The following is a 14,732-nucleotide window of genomic DNA, read 5'->3' on the forward strand; positions in this document are numbered from 1 at the left end:
AAGCTTCCACGTCTGTCTCCATTGATACAACATCTAATACATAACATTAAGCTTCCAATTGATACAACATCTAATACATAACATTAAGCTGTCTCCATTGATACAACATCTAATACATAACATTAAGCATTGATACAACATCTAATACATAACATTAAGCTTCCACGTCTGTCTCCATAGATACAACATCTAATACATAACATTAAGCTTCCACGTCTGTCTCCATTGATACAACATCTAATACATAACATTAAGCTTCCACGTCTGTCTCCATAGATACAACATAACTAAAAAAGCCACTTCTTTACTTTGACACGTGTAGCAATGATAACAAAACAACTGTGTGGTGCGATAATGGAACTATATACACAAATAGATTAAGTTGCTGACAAGCCCGGAGATTGGTTTTTCACTCAGTCCAACCAACCCCTATGAGACTCCTTGCCCTGCTACAGGTAGATCAAACCAGGGAGGATTTGTAATGAATGGGACACCACGAGAAGTCAGGGAGAACACAGTAGGTATGGTATATAGGTGCATGTCAGTGCTGGACCAGGCAGTATGATACCGTACTGACTATGTTATACTCCTCCAGAGTAGCTGGTTGCTGTACATTGTATATCAGCAGGACCTTTACAAAATCTATCAAAAGTGCACCGGCAGTGACAATGTACTTTCAATCACTTCTCTGCCTCGCTGTGCAATACTGCTCCGATATCTGACTTCCGAGTGGCAATAGAAAGCAGACGTATCTCTGCCAAAATATTAAAGAAATGGTATTTCATTGCAGTCAGCAGCACGACCAGGTGAATAGGTGTTTGCTTTTCCCTTTAGCATTGCATCAACCTCATAAGTGGGCTTCTCTGCCTGCTCCCAGTTCTTTCTTGCTGATGTTGGTGTACGTTTTAGGGTTCAAAACAACCGTGTGGTGGGATGATTGCTCTTGGGATGGAACTATACACAACCCGGCTACTGATTTAATTGGCGCTTCATAAATATGTGAATTTGCACAAATGAACCCAAATAAACTTTATGAAACCTTACGGAATCTCATGGAATCTCACAGAACCTTACTGACCCATGGAACTCAAGGAAGTAACGGAACAGAACCTTACCAGTTGTCGGGTGCAGGTAGAACCTTCCCCCCTCGTTGCCAGAGACGATGGAGTAGACGATGGGTTCCGTCTCGGTCCCGTCTCTAGTGAGGGCAGAGACGCTGATGACCTCTGTTCCTACCAAGGTGGATTCTGGGATCTGGGCGGAGTACTCCTGGCTCAGGAACACCGGCTGGTAGTCGCTCAGGTCGACAACGTGCACCGTAACTGTGGCGACGGAGTACAGTTGTCGGGGAAGCCCCCGGTCTGTGGCTTTGACCTTGAGTTCAAAGGTCGACCGTGTGTTTTCAGCCAGCGACCTCTCCAGGCGCAGGATACCGGAGAACTCTTCCAATGAGAAGTGTCCACTGTTGTCCTCGAGTAGAGAATACTTCACCTCAGAGTTTATACCTGCAGAAGGAGAGGAGAGAATAGGAGTCAGTCTGGTTGTTCTGATCAGAGACTATTTCATATAGAGACAGGACACTATCTAGCTACTATGATCTCTATGACATTTCACCTCAGAGATCATATCTGCCGGAGGAGAATAGGAATTATCAGTCTGATTGGTTTGGCACGACGAATTTGGGTTTCTTCCAAAGTATGCTAGGAGTTAATGGCCTTATCAAAGCTGTATCAAAACAACATGCATCGTGGAAATATGAAGAACAATAAAATAATAAACATCCACAATAAATGTCCACAATTAACATCCATAATAAACATCCATAATAAACATCCATAATAAACATCCATAATAAACATCCATAATAAACATCAATAATAAACATCCATAATAAACAACCAGAATAAACATCCAAACATCCATAATAAACATCAATAATAAACATCCATAATAAACATCCATAATAAACATCCATAATAAACATCCATAATAAACATCCATAATAAACATCAATAATAAACATCCACAATAAACAACCAGAATAAACATCCATAATAAACATCAATAATAAACATCCATAATAAACAACCAGAATAAACATCAATAATAAACATCCAAACATCCATAATGAACATCAATAATAAACATCCAAACATCCATAATAAACATCCAAACATCCATAATAAACATCCATAATAAACATCAATAATAAACATCCATAATAAACATCCAAACATCCATAATAAACATCAATAATAAACATCCATAATAAACATCCATAATAAACATCCAAACATCCATAATAAACATCAATAATAAACATCCATAATAAACAACCAGAATAAACATCAATAATAAACATCAATAATAAACATCAATAATAAACATCAATAATAAACATCCACAATAAACATCCACAATAAACAACCAGAATAAACATCCATAATAAACATCAATAATAAACAACCACAATAAACATCAATAATAAACATCCATAATAAACAACCATAATAAACATCAATAATAAACATCCATAATTAAAAACATCCAAACATCCATAATAAACATCCATAATAAACATCAATAATAAACATCCATAATAAACAACCAGAATAAACATCAATAATAAACATCCATAATAAACAGCCACAGGGTAATACATGATTAGCTATGTGTTTCTACACACCTACAGGAGTGGCCCTGTTCCTCAGGATAATACACGATTAGGTATGTGTTCGAAGGTTAACAATGAGGTAAGGCATGGGGGAAGTTTAAGCAAGAGAGCAATGTATCGATCTAGGAGACTTCAAAGAGGGCCAGCCTACTTTCTTATACAGAATGCATGCGATGTGTCCTGAACCCGCTGTCCGTAATAAAGCATAGTTGTCACGATCGTTTAAAGATGGATTGGACCAAGGTGCCGCATGGGGTAGGCGTACATTCTGAATTTATTAAATGAACACCAAAAAAACAAGAAAGATAAATGACACGTAACGTTTTGTAGCGCTAACACAGCAACTATACAAAAACAAGATCCCACAATCCAAGGTGGGAAAAAAGACTGCCTAAATATGATCCCCAATCAGAGACAACGATAAACAGCTGCCTCTGATTGGGAACCATACTAGGCCAACAAAGAAATAGAAACATAGATTTGCCCACCCAAGTCACACCCTGACCTAACCAAATGAAGAATAAACAAGGCTCTCTAAGGTCAGGGCGTGGCAATAGTGCACTGTGATAAACTGCATCCAATGATTTCAGTGTATTGGCAGCCGTATTCATATAGATGGTGTCGCCATTGTCTAAAGCCATCAGGAATGTTGACTGAATTATTTGTTTTCTACTATTTAACAAAAGACTGGACCTGTTCCTATAGAAGAACTCTATTTGAATTCTTAATTTCTTAACCAACTCATCAACATGATTTTTGAAAGATAGTTTTTCGTCAATTCAGATGCCCAGATGTTTATAAGCGGGGACACGAACAGTACATACATTAGTGATGCATTTGATGACTTATAACCCGCAGTCTCGGTGGTTATAGCCACAGGGCAGGCAGATTTAAGCTCATGAAATATTGTGTGGATGAAGGGTGGGTGGGTGGTGGTCAGGAAGTGTATTGGAGAACTGTCTCTATGTTATGACCTGGGGGATAGGAGAATAGTCTCTATGTTATGACCTGGGGGATAGGAGAATAGTCTCTATGTTATGACCTGGGGGATAGGAGAATAGTCTCTATGTTATGACCTGGGGGATAGGAGAATAGTCTCTATGTTATGACCTGGGGGATAGGAGAATAGTCTCTATGTTATGACCTGGGGGATAGGAGAATAGTCTCTATGTTATGACCTGGGGGATAGGAGAATAGTCTCTATGTTATGACCTGGGGATAGGAGAATAGTCTCTATGTTATGACCTGGGGGATAGGAGAATAGTCTCTATGTTATGACCTGGGGGATAGGAGAATAGTCTCTATGTTATGACCTGGGGGATAGGAGAATAGTCTCTATGTTATGACCTGGGGGATAGGAGAATAGTCTCTATGTTATGACTTGGGGGATAGGAGAATAGTCTCTATGTTATGACCTGGGGGATAGGAGAATAGTCTCTATGTTATGACCTGGGGGATAGGAGAATAGTCTCTATGTTATGACCTGGGGGATAGGAGAATAGTCTCTATGTTATGACCTGGGGATAGGAGAATAGTCTCTATGTTATGACCTGGGGGATAGGAGAATGTTATGACCTGGGGGATAGGAGAATAGTCTCTATGTTATGACCTGGGGGATAGGAGAATAGTCTCTATGTTATGACCTGGGGGATAGGAGAATAGTCTCTATGTTATGACCTGGGGGATAGGAGAATAGTCTCTATGTTATGACCTGGGGGATAGGAGAATAGTCTCTATGTTATGACCTGGGGGATAGGAGAATAGTCTCTATGTTATGACCTGGGGGATAGGAGAATAGTCTCTATGTTATGACCTGGGGGATAGGAGAATAGTCTCTATGTTATGACCTGGGGGATAGGAGAATAGTCTCTATGTTATGACCTGGGGGATAGGAGAATAGTCTCTATGTTATGACCTGGGGGATAGGAGAATAGTCTCTATGTTATGACCTGGGGGATAGGAGAATAGTCTCTATGTTATGACCTGGGGGATAGGAGAATAGTCTCTATGTTATGACCTGGGGGATAGGAGAATAGTCTCTATGTTGTGACTTGGGGATAGGAGAATAGTCTCTATGTTATGACCTGGAGGATAGGAGAATAGTCTCTATGTTATGACCTGGGGGATAGGAGAATAGTCTCTATGTTATGACCTGGGGGATAGGAGAATAGTCTCTATGTTATGACCTGGGGGATAGGAGAATAGTCTCTATGTTATGCCCTGGGGGATAGGAGAATAGTCTCTATGTTATGACCTGGGGGGATAGGAGAATAGTCTCTATGTTATGCCCTGGGGGATAGGAGAATAGTCTCTATGTTATGACTTGGGGGATAGGAGAATAGTCTCTATGTTATGACCTGGGGGATAGGAGAATAGTCTCTATGTTATGCCCTGGGGGATAGGAGAATAGTCTCTATGTTATGACCTGGGGGATAGGAGAATAGTCTCTATGTTATGACCTGGGGGATAGGAGAATAGTCTCTATGTTATGACCTGGGGGATAGGAGAATAGTCTCTATGTTATGACCTGGGGATAGGAGAATAGTCTCTATGTTATGACCTGGGGGATAGGAGAATAGTCTCTATGTTATGACCTGGGGGATAGGAGAATAGTCTCTATGTTATGACCTGGGGGATAGGAGAATACTCTCTATGTTATGACCTGGGGGATAGGAGAATAGTCTCTATGTTATGCCCTGGGGATAGGAGAATAGTCTCTATGTTATGACTTGGGGGATAGGAGAATAGTCTCTATGTTATGACCTGGGGGATAGGAGAATAGTCTCTATGTTATGACCTGGGGGATAGGAGAATAGTCTCTATGTTATGACCTGGGGGATAGGAGAATAGTCTCTATGTTATGACCTGGGGGATAGGAGAATAGTCTCTATGTTATGACCTGGGGGATAGGAGAATAGTCTCTATGTTATGACCTGGGGGATAGGAGAATAGTCTCTATGTTATGACCTGGGGGATAGGAGAATAGTCTCTATGTTATGACCTGGGGGATAGGAGAATAGTCTCTATGTTATGCCCTGGGGGATAGGAGAATAGTCTCTATGTTATGACTTGGGGGATAGGAGAATAGTCTCTATGTTATGACCTGGGGGATAGGAGAATAGTCTCTATGTTATGCCCTGGGGGATAGGAGAATAGTCTCTATGTTATGACCTGGGGGATAGGAGAATAGTCTCTATGTTGTGACTTGGGGGATAGGAGAATAGTCTCTATGTTATGCCCTGGGGGATAGGAGAATAGTCTCTATGTTATGACCTGGGGGATAGGAGAATAGTCTCTATGTTATGCCCTGGGGGATAGGAGAATAGTCTCTATGTTATGACCTGGGGGATAGGAGAATAGTCTCTATGTTATGACCTGGGGGATAGGAGAATAGTCTCTATGTTATGACCTGGGGGATAGGAGAATAGTCTCTATGATATGACCTGGGGGATAGGAAAACTGTCTCTACCTTGGTAAGTATATTGGTGTAGAGCATCTGCTACATAAAGGGGAGATTTAGATTTGACCATAGAAATATAATTACTAGGTCAGACAAAGCCCCTCAAACCATACCTCAAAACGTCAATGTCCATTCTAGTCATTCTGATTCTATATATTTTGGCCCATAGAAATAGAATAACTACATCAACAAATCTAATTTCAGACTATCCCTCAGAATGGGAATGTCCACTCTATTAATTTTATCTCAATAATATGACTTACCAGTGTCAGGGTCTTTGGCGTAGATGACAGCGATGGGTGTCCTGATGGTGGTGTTGTCGAACACAGTGACTTCATAGTGGTTGTTTGAGAACTTGGGAGGGTTGTCATTCATATCCTGGATCATAAGTAAGATGTCTGCTTGGCAGGAGCGGCCTCCGCCATCTGTGACTTTAACTACCAGATCATACTCCCTCACCATCTCCCGGTCCAACTGGGCCAGAGTGAACAATTCCCCTGTCACAAATAAAAATAACAAATAATTAGATGAACATAAAAGATGGACTTAACTTATTCCTTCTATCTGCTAGTGGAGCAGAGGGCACACAGTACAGTAAATGTATAGATGGAAACTGACTGACTGACTGAAAAACACACTGAGATGTATATCAAAATGGTGGAGAAAAACACTGAGATGTATATCAAAATGGTGGGGAAAAAACACTGAGATGTATATCAAAATGGTGGGAAAAACACTGAGATATATATCAAAATGGTGGGGAAAAAAACCTTAGATGTACAGTACCAGACAAAAAGTTTTGACCCACCTACTCATTTTTTGCTATTTTCTACATTGTAGAATAATAGTGAAGACATCAAAACTATGAAATAACACATATGGAATCATGTAGTAACCAAAAAAGTGTTAAACAAATCTAAATATATTTTAGATTTTAGATTCTTCAAAGTAGCCACCCTTTGCCTTGAAGATAGCGTTGCACACTCTTGGCATTCTCTCAACCAGCTTCACCAGGAATGCTTTTACAACAGTCTTGAAGGAGTTCTCACATATGCGGAGCACTTTTTGGCTGGTTTCTTTCACTCTGCGGTCCGACTCATCCCAAACCATCTCAATTGGGTTGAGGTCGGATGATTGTGGAGGCCAGGTCATCTGATGCAGCACTCCATCACGCTCCTTCTTGGTCAAATAACCCTTACACAACCTGAAGGTGTGTTTTGGCTAATTGTCCTGTTTTTTTATTTATTTATTTAAAAAAAAATTTTTTTTTATTTTTATTTATTTTTTTATATATATATATATATATATATATATATATATATATATATATATTTTCACCTTTATTTAACCAGGTAGGCTAGTTGAGAACAAGTTCTCATTTGCAACTGCGACCTGGCCAAGATAAAAGCATAGCAGTGTGAACAGACAACACAGAGTTACACATGGAATAAACAATTAACAAGTCAATAACACAGTAGAAAAAATGGGCAGTCTATATACAATGTGTGCAAAAGGCATGAGGAGGTAGGCGAATAATACAGTTTTGCAGATTAACACTGGAGTGATAAATGATCAGGTCATGTACAGGTAGAGATATTGGTGTGCAAAAGAGCAGAAAAATAAATAAATAAAAACAGTATAAAAAACAGTATGGGAATGAGGTAGGTGAAAATGGGTGGGCTATTTTCCTATAGACTATGTACAGCTGCAGCGATCGGTTAGCTGCTCGGATAGCTGATGTTTGAAGTTGGTGAGGGAGATAAAAGTCTCCAACTTCAGCGATTTTGCAATTCGTTCCAGTCACAGGCAGCAGAGTACTGGAACGAAAGGCGGCCAAATGATGTGTTGGCTTTAGGGATGATCAGTGAGATACACCTGCTGGAGCGCGTGCTACGGATGGGTGTTGCCATCGTGACCAGTGAACTGAGATAAGGCGGAGCTTTACCTAGCATGGACTTGTAGATGACCTGGAGCCAGTGGGTCTGGTGATGAATATGTAGTGAGGGCCAGCCGACTAGAGCATACAAGTCGCAGTGGTGGGTGGTATAAGGTGCTTTAGTGACAAAACGGATGGCACTGTGATAGACTGCATCCAGTTTGCTGAGTAGAGTGTTGGAAGCCATTTTGTAGATGACATCGCCGAAGTCGAGGATCGGTAGGATAGTCAGTTTAACTAGGGTAAGCTTGGCAGCGTGAGTGAAGGAGGCTTTGTTGTGGAATAGAAAGCCGACTCTTGATTTGATTTTCGATTGGAGATGTTTGATGTGGGTCTGGAAGGAGAGTTTGCAGTCTAGCCAGACACCTAGGTACTTATAGATGTCCACATATTCAAGGTCGGAACCATCCAGGGTGGTGATGCTAGTCGGGCATGCGGGTGCAGGCAGCGATCGGTTGAAAAGCATGCATTTGGTTTTACTCGCATTTAAGAGCAGTTGGAGGCCACGGAAGGAGTGCTGTATGGCATTGAAGCTCGTTTGGAGGTTAGATAGCACAGTGTCCAATGACGGGCCGAAAGTATATAGAATGGTGTCGTCTGCGTAGAGGTGGATCAGGGAATCGCCCGCAGCAAGAACAACATCATTGATATACACAGAGAAAAGAGTCGGCCCGAGAATTGAACCCTGTGGCACCCCCATAGAGACTGCCAGAGGACCGGACAGCATGCCCTCCGATTTGACACACTGAACTCTGTCTGCAAAGTAATTGGTGAACCAGGCAAGGCAGTCATCCGAAAAACCGAGGCTGTAGAGTCTGCCGATAAGAATATGGTGATTGACAGAGTCGAATGCCTTGGTGAGGTCGATGAAGACGGCTGCACAGTACTGTCTTTTATCGATGGCGGTTATGATATCGTTTAGTACCTTGAGTGTGGCTGAGGTGCACCCGTGACCGGCTCGGAAACCAGATTGCACAGCGGAGAAGGTACGGTGGGATTCGAGATGGTCAGTGACCTGTTTGTTGACTTGGCTTTCGAAGACCTTAGATAGGCAGGGCAGGATGGATATAGGTCTGTAACAGTTTGGGTCCAGGGTGTCTCCCCCTTTGAAGAGGGGATGACTGCGGCAGCTTTCAATCCTTGGGGATCTCAGACGATATGAAAGAGAGGTTGAACAGGCTGGTAATAGGGGTTGCGACAATGGCGGCAGATAGTTTCAGAAATAGCGGGTCCAGATTGTCAAGCCCAGCTGATTTGTACGGGTCCAGGTTTTGCAGCTCTTTCAGAACATCTGCTATCTGGATTTGGGTAAAGGAGAACCTGGAGAGGCTTGGGTGAGGAGCTACGGGGGCGGAGCTGCTGGCCGAGGTTGGAGTAGCCAGGCGGAAGGCATGGCCAGCCGTTGAGAAGTGTTTATTGAAGTTTTCGATAATCATGGATTTATCGGTGGAGACCGTGTTTCCTAGCCTCAGAGCAGTGGGCAGCTGGGAGGAGGTGCTCTTGTTCTCCATGGACTTCACAGTGTCCCAGAACTTTTGGAGTTGGAGCTACAGGATGCAAACTTCTGCCTGAAGAAGCTGGCCTTAGCTTTCCTGACTGACTGCGTGTATTGGTTCCTGACTTCCTGAACAGTTGCATATCACGGGGCTATTCGATGCTATTGCAGTCCGCCACAGGATGTTTTTGTGCTGGTCGAGGGCAGTCAGGTCTGGAGTGAACCAAGGGCTGTATCTGTTCTTGGTTCTGCATTTTTTGAACGGAGCATGCTTATCTAAAATGGTGAGGAAGTTACTTTTAAAGAATGACCATGTATCCTCAACTGACGGGATGAGGTCAATGTCCTTCCAGGATACCCGGGCCATGTCGATTAGAAAGGCCTGCTCACAGAAGTGTTTTAGGGAGCGTTTGACAGTGATGAGGGGTGGTCGTTTGACTGCGGCTCCGTGGCGGATACAGGCGATGAGGCAGTGATCGCTGAGATCCTGGTTGAAGACAGCAGAGGTATATTTGGAGGGCCAGTTGGTCAGGATGACGTCTATGAGGGTGCCCTTGTTTACAGAGTTAGGGTTGTACCTGGTGGGTTCCTTGATGATTTGAGTGAGATTGAGGGCATCTAGCTTAGATTGTAGGACTGCCGGGGTGTTAAGCATATCCCAGTTTAGGTCACCTAACAGAACGAACTCTGAAGCTAGATGGGGGCGATCAATTCACAAATGGTGTCCAGGGCACAGCTGGGAGCTGAGGGGGTCGGTAGCAGGCGGCAACAGTGAGAGACTTGTTTCTGGAGAGAGTAATTTTCAAAATTAGTAGTTCAAACTGTTTGGGTATGGACCTGGAAAGTATGACATTACTTTGCAGGCTATCTCTGCAGTAGACTGCAACTCCTCCCCTTTAGCAGTTCTATCTTGACGGAAGATGTTATAGTTGGGTATGGAAATCTCTGAATTTTTGGTGGCCTTCCTGAGCCAGGATTCAGACACGGCAAGGACATCAGGGTTAGCAGAGTGTGCTAAAGCAGTGAGTAAAACAAACTTAGGGAGGAGGCTTCTGATGTTGACATGCATAAAACCAAGACTTTTTCGATCACAGAAGTCAACAAATGAGGGTACCTGGGGACATGCGGGGCGTGGGTTTACCTCCACATCACCCGCGGAACAGAGAAGGAGTAGTATGAGGGTACGGCTAAAGGCTATCAAAACTGGTCGCCTAGAGCGTTGGGGGCAGAGGATAAGAGGAGCAGGTTTCTGGGCATGGTAGAATATATTCAGGGCATAATGCGCAGACAGGGGTATGGTGGGGTGCGGGTACAGCGGAGGTAAGCCCAGGCACTGGGTGATGATGAGAGAGGTTGTATCTCTGGAAATGCTGGTTGTAATGGGTGAGGTCACCGCATGTGTGGGGGGTGGGACAAGGGAGGTAACAGGGGTATGCAGAATGGATCTAGGGGCTCCATTGTGAACTAAAACAATGATAACTAACCTGAACAACAGTATACATGGCATATTGACATTTGGGAGAGACATACAGCGAGGCATACAGTAGTCACAGGTGTTGAATTGAGAAAGCTAGCTAAAAACAGTGGGCGAGGCTAATCAGCTAGCACAACAAACAGCAGGTAAAATGGCGTTGACTAGGCAACTGGGCCGACAGATAAAACAAACAAGCAGAGTGGAGTACCGTGATTAATGGGCAGTCCAGTGTGCGTCAGCTATGTAGCCAAGAGATCAGTGTCCAGGGGGCAGCGGTGGATGGGGCAGGGGGGGCTAGGCTGGCGAGTGTTATCCAGGTTTTTTATTATTATTATTTTCTTTAACTAACAATGACTAAATAGCTTGTAGCTAGTTAGCTGGTTAGCGTCTGGAGGTTCTTGAGTGTGTCATAAAAATAAAATAAAAATGAAAAGTAACAGCGATTCCGTACCACAGTGGGTGAGGCAAGTTTCCGGAAGGTATAAACAAAATAAAAATCAAAAAGAGATAGAAAGTAAATGGGTTCAGAGAGTTTGGGATGCAGTGATTCAGATGGTTAGCAGGCCTGTGCTAACAAGCTAACAGTTCGTAGGCCCGGGCTAGACAAGCTAGCCGTTAGCAGGCCGAATTAGCAAGCAGGGAGATAGCGAGGGCTAGAGAGTTAACCTTTGGGGGGACGTCGCGATGGGGTGAGTCTGTTTATTCCTCTTCATGCGGTGACATCGACAGACCGGTCGTGGGCCCGGGTAATTGTAGCCCAGGAGTATGCTACAGGTGCTCTAGTACGCTAGGTGAGCTGGAGACACAGCGTTTCAGAAAGCTCGCGGGCCTTGGCCGGCAGATGGATCTTTGGCGATGTCGCAACGGAAAAGCCTGTTGAAACCACCTCGGACGATTATGTCGGCGGACCAGTCGTGATGGATCGGCGGGGCTCCGTGTCGGCAGTAAAGGGTCCAGGCCAATTGGCAAAAGAGGTATTGTTGGGCCTCTTCGGCTAGTCGGGAGATGGGCTTAGCTCGAGGCTAGCTCAAGGCTAATTGGTGCTTGTTTTGGGACAGAGACGTTAGCCAGGAGTAGCCACTCGGATTGCAGCTAGCTAGTTGCGATGATCCGGTGTAAAGGTTCAGAGCTTGCGGTAGGAATCCGGAGAAAAGCAGTCTGATGTGCTCTGGGTTGATGTCGCGCTGGTGTCCTAGTTAGCTTTGAAGACCGCTAGCAATGGCTAACTGAGTACTAGCTAGTAGCTAGTTAGCTGGCTAGCTTCTGATGGGGGTTCCGGTTCTAAAGTAAAGTATAGAAAAAGCAGATCCGTACCACATTGGGTGATGCGGGTTGCAGGAGAGTATATTCAGCTCTAGTTGGAAAGTGAGATTAAAATATGTACGAAATATATACAGAACGAAAAACGAATAAAACTATATTTACACTAGACAGGACGGGACAAGACTAAACACACGTCCGACTGCTACGCCATCTTGGAAAAACAGATGATAGTCCCACTCCAGATGGGACGGCTTATCGCTGCAGAATGCTGTGGTAGCCATGCTGGTTAAGTGTGCCTTGAATTCTAAATAAATCACAGACAGTGTCACCAGCAAAGCACCCCCACACCATCACACTTCCTCCTCCATGCTTCACGGTGGGAACCACACATGTGGAGAACATCTGTTCACTACATCCGTAGTTATTTCTTTGCAGCAATTTGACCATGATGGCCTGATTCAGGTCTCCTCTGAACAGTTGAAGTTGAGATGTGTCTGTTACTTGAACTCTGTGAATCATTTATTTTGGCTGCAATCTGAGATGCAGATAACTCTAATGAACTTATCCTCTGCAGCAGAGGTAACTCTGGGTCTTCCTTTCCTGCGGCGGTCCTCATGAGAGCCAGTTTCATCATATCGCTTGATGGTTTTTGCGACTGCTTTCAAAATTCTTTACATTTTCCGGATTGACTGATCTTCATGTCTTAAAGTAATGATGGACTGTCGTTTCTCTTTGCTTATTTGAGCTGTTCTTGCCATAATATGAACTTGGTCTTTTACCAAATAGGGCTGTATACCAACCCTACCTTGTCACAACACAGATGATTGGCTCAAACGCATTTAGAAGGAAAGAAATTACACAAATAAACTTTTAACAAGGCACCTGTTAATTGAAATGCATTCCAGATGACTACATCATGAAGTTGGTTTCAAGAATGCCAAGATTGTGCAAAGCTGTCTTCAAGGCAAAGGGTGCCTACATTGAAGAATCTCAAACATAAAATATATTTAGATTTGTTTAACACTTTTTTGGTTACTACATGATTCCTTATGTGTTATTTATAGTTGTGATGTTATAGTTTTGATGTCTTCACTATTATTCTACAATGTAGAAAATAGTAAAAAATGAAGAAAAACCCTGCAATGAGTAGGTGTGTCCAGACGTTTGACCGCTACAGTATTTCAAAATGATGGGAAAAAAGGGCCAGACGGTAGGCCTATGCATTCTTTAAAAATAGCATCACAGTTCACAAAATATTTACTGAAATCTATCAAAAAGAAACCATGAGAAGTACAAATAAATCACAACATATTTACATTTCTTGTAGTCATTCACAGTTCTACCAGCGCCAAACCATTACTTTGGATTGAAGGCCATGTTAAAGCTTCTCCTAGCATATATGTATTGTGATTGGACAAATTATTGACATTATGAGCTCTGATTGGCTTACAATAATGAAGCTAGGCTAGTGCTATGACAAACAGGAAGTATGTTTGATGAGAAGCCAAAGCACCAAACTATTTATGGTGGTCTGACAGTGCATCATCTTGTCTTCTTGAAGACCTCCGTTTAAGTATTTTGGAAGAATGGAGATGCTATCTGTCAAACCAAACAAATAATGGATTTCACTTAGGACCTCCATTTGTTTAGACCCCACATAAAGGTAGTCTCTAACCTGTCTTTTGATCAAGATGGAACATGTCTGCGTTGGGACCGTGGAGGGTGTAGGACACTAGTCCGTTGTTGCCAATGTCTGGGTCCGACGCTGAAACCTTCAGTATGAACATGCTTGACGGGGAATTCTCCATGACGACCTCTGTGTACAGCAACTGGACAGAAACATTGATAGTTAGCTACGTCTTAGGTCAAATTGCAGTTGTTGATATTTTATTCATGCTTTAGGTAGGCTACTGCTCATTAATGTGTTACGTATGTATGAACTGTTATAAAGTCCTGATGTAGGTACAACATGTTACCGCTATCTACAGGAATCTAAGTGTCTACTGTCATGGCTGACTGGCATACCTGCTCACACAGAGGACTGTTATCGTTGAGGTCCAGAACATGGACCTCTACAGTGGCAGGGGCCTCGAATCTCCCGTCAGTAACTCGTATCTTCAGGGAGTAGTTATCTTTAGCCTCGCGGTCAAGAGACTCTTTGAGGACCAGCCTCCATTCCTCTCCCTCTTGCACAATGGAGAACTGGCCTAATGGGTCTCCGTCTAAGGAAGAACATTTGAATGTAATACATGAATGTCAATGCTACCTGGGGGCCTATATGGGTTTGATCATGTCCATCACATTTCTTCCTGTCAATGTAGTCACTTTTACACTTAGAATGAACCATTATAGAAGATATATTTCTCTGTTATAATGATCCAGTATAGACAATATATTGTTCTCTTCTAATAAGCCGTTGTTATAGTAGAT

At 43.0% G+C, this 14,732-nt stretch overlaps 1 protein-coding gene across 1 annotated transcript in view; it reads right to left on the reverse strand.

The window, feature by feature from the left end:
* fat2 (FAT atypical cadherin 2) overlaps positions 1-14,732 on the reverse strand; it is a 95,354-nt gene that overhangs the window by 44,326 nt on the left and 36,296 nt on the right. The window contains exons 14-17 of the mRNA XM_046323651.1: positions 14,328-14,524; positions 13,978-14,131; positions 6,398-6,631; positions 1,116-1,505 (exon numbers count right to left, since the gene is read on the reverse strand). Of these exons, the coding sequence (XP_046179607.1) occupies positions 1,116-1,505; positions 6,398-6,631; positions 13,978-14,131; positions 14,328-14,524 (975 nt within the window). The remainder of the gene's footprint in view (positions 1-1,115; positions 1,506-6,397; positions 6,632-13,977; positions 14,132-14,327; positions 14,525-14,732) is intronic.

Source organism: Oncorhynchus gorbuscha, linkage group LG23, assembly GCF_021184085.1.
Source record: "Oncorhynchus gorbuscha isolate QuinsamMale2020 ecotype Even-year linkage group LG23, OgorEven_v1.0, whole genome shotgun sequence".
NCBI classification, from domain to species: Eukaryota; Metazoa; Chordata; class Actinopteri; order Salmoniformes; family Salmonidae; genus Oncorhynchus; species Oncorhynchus gorbuscha.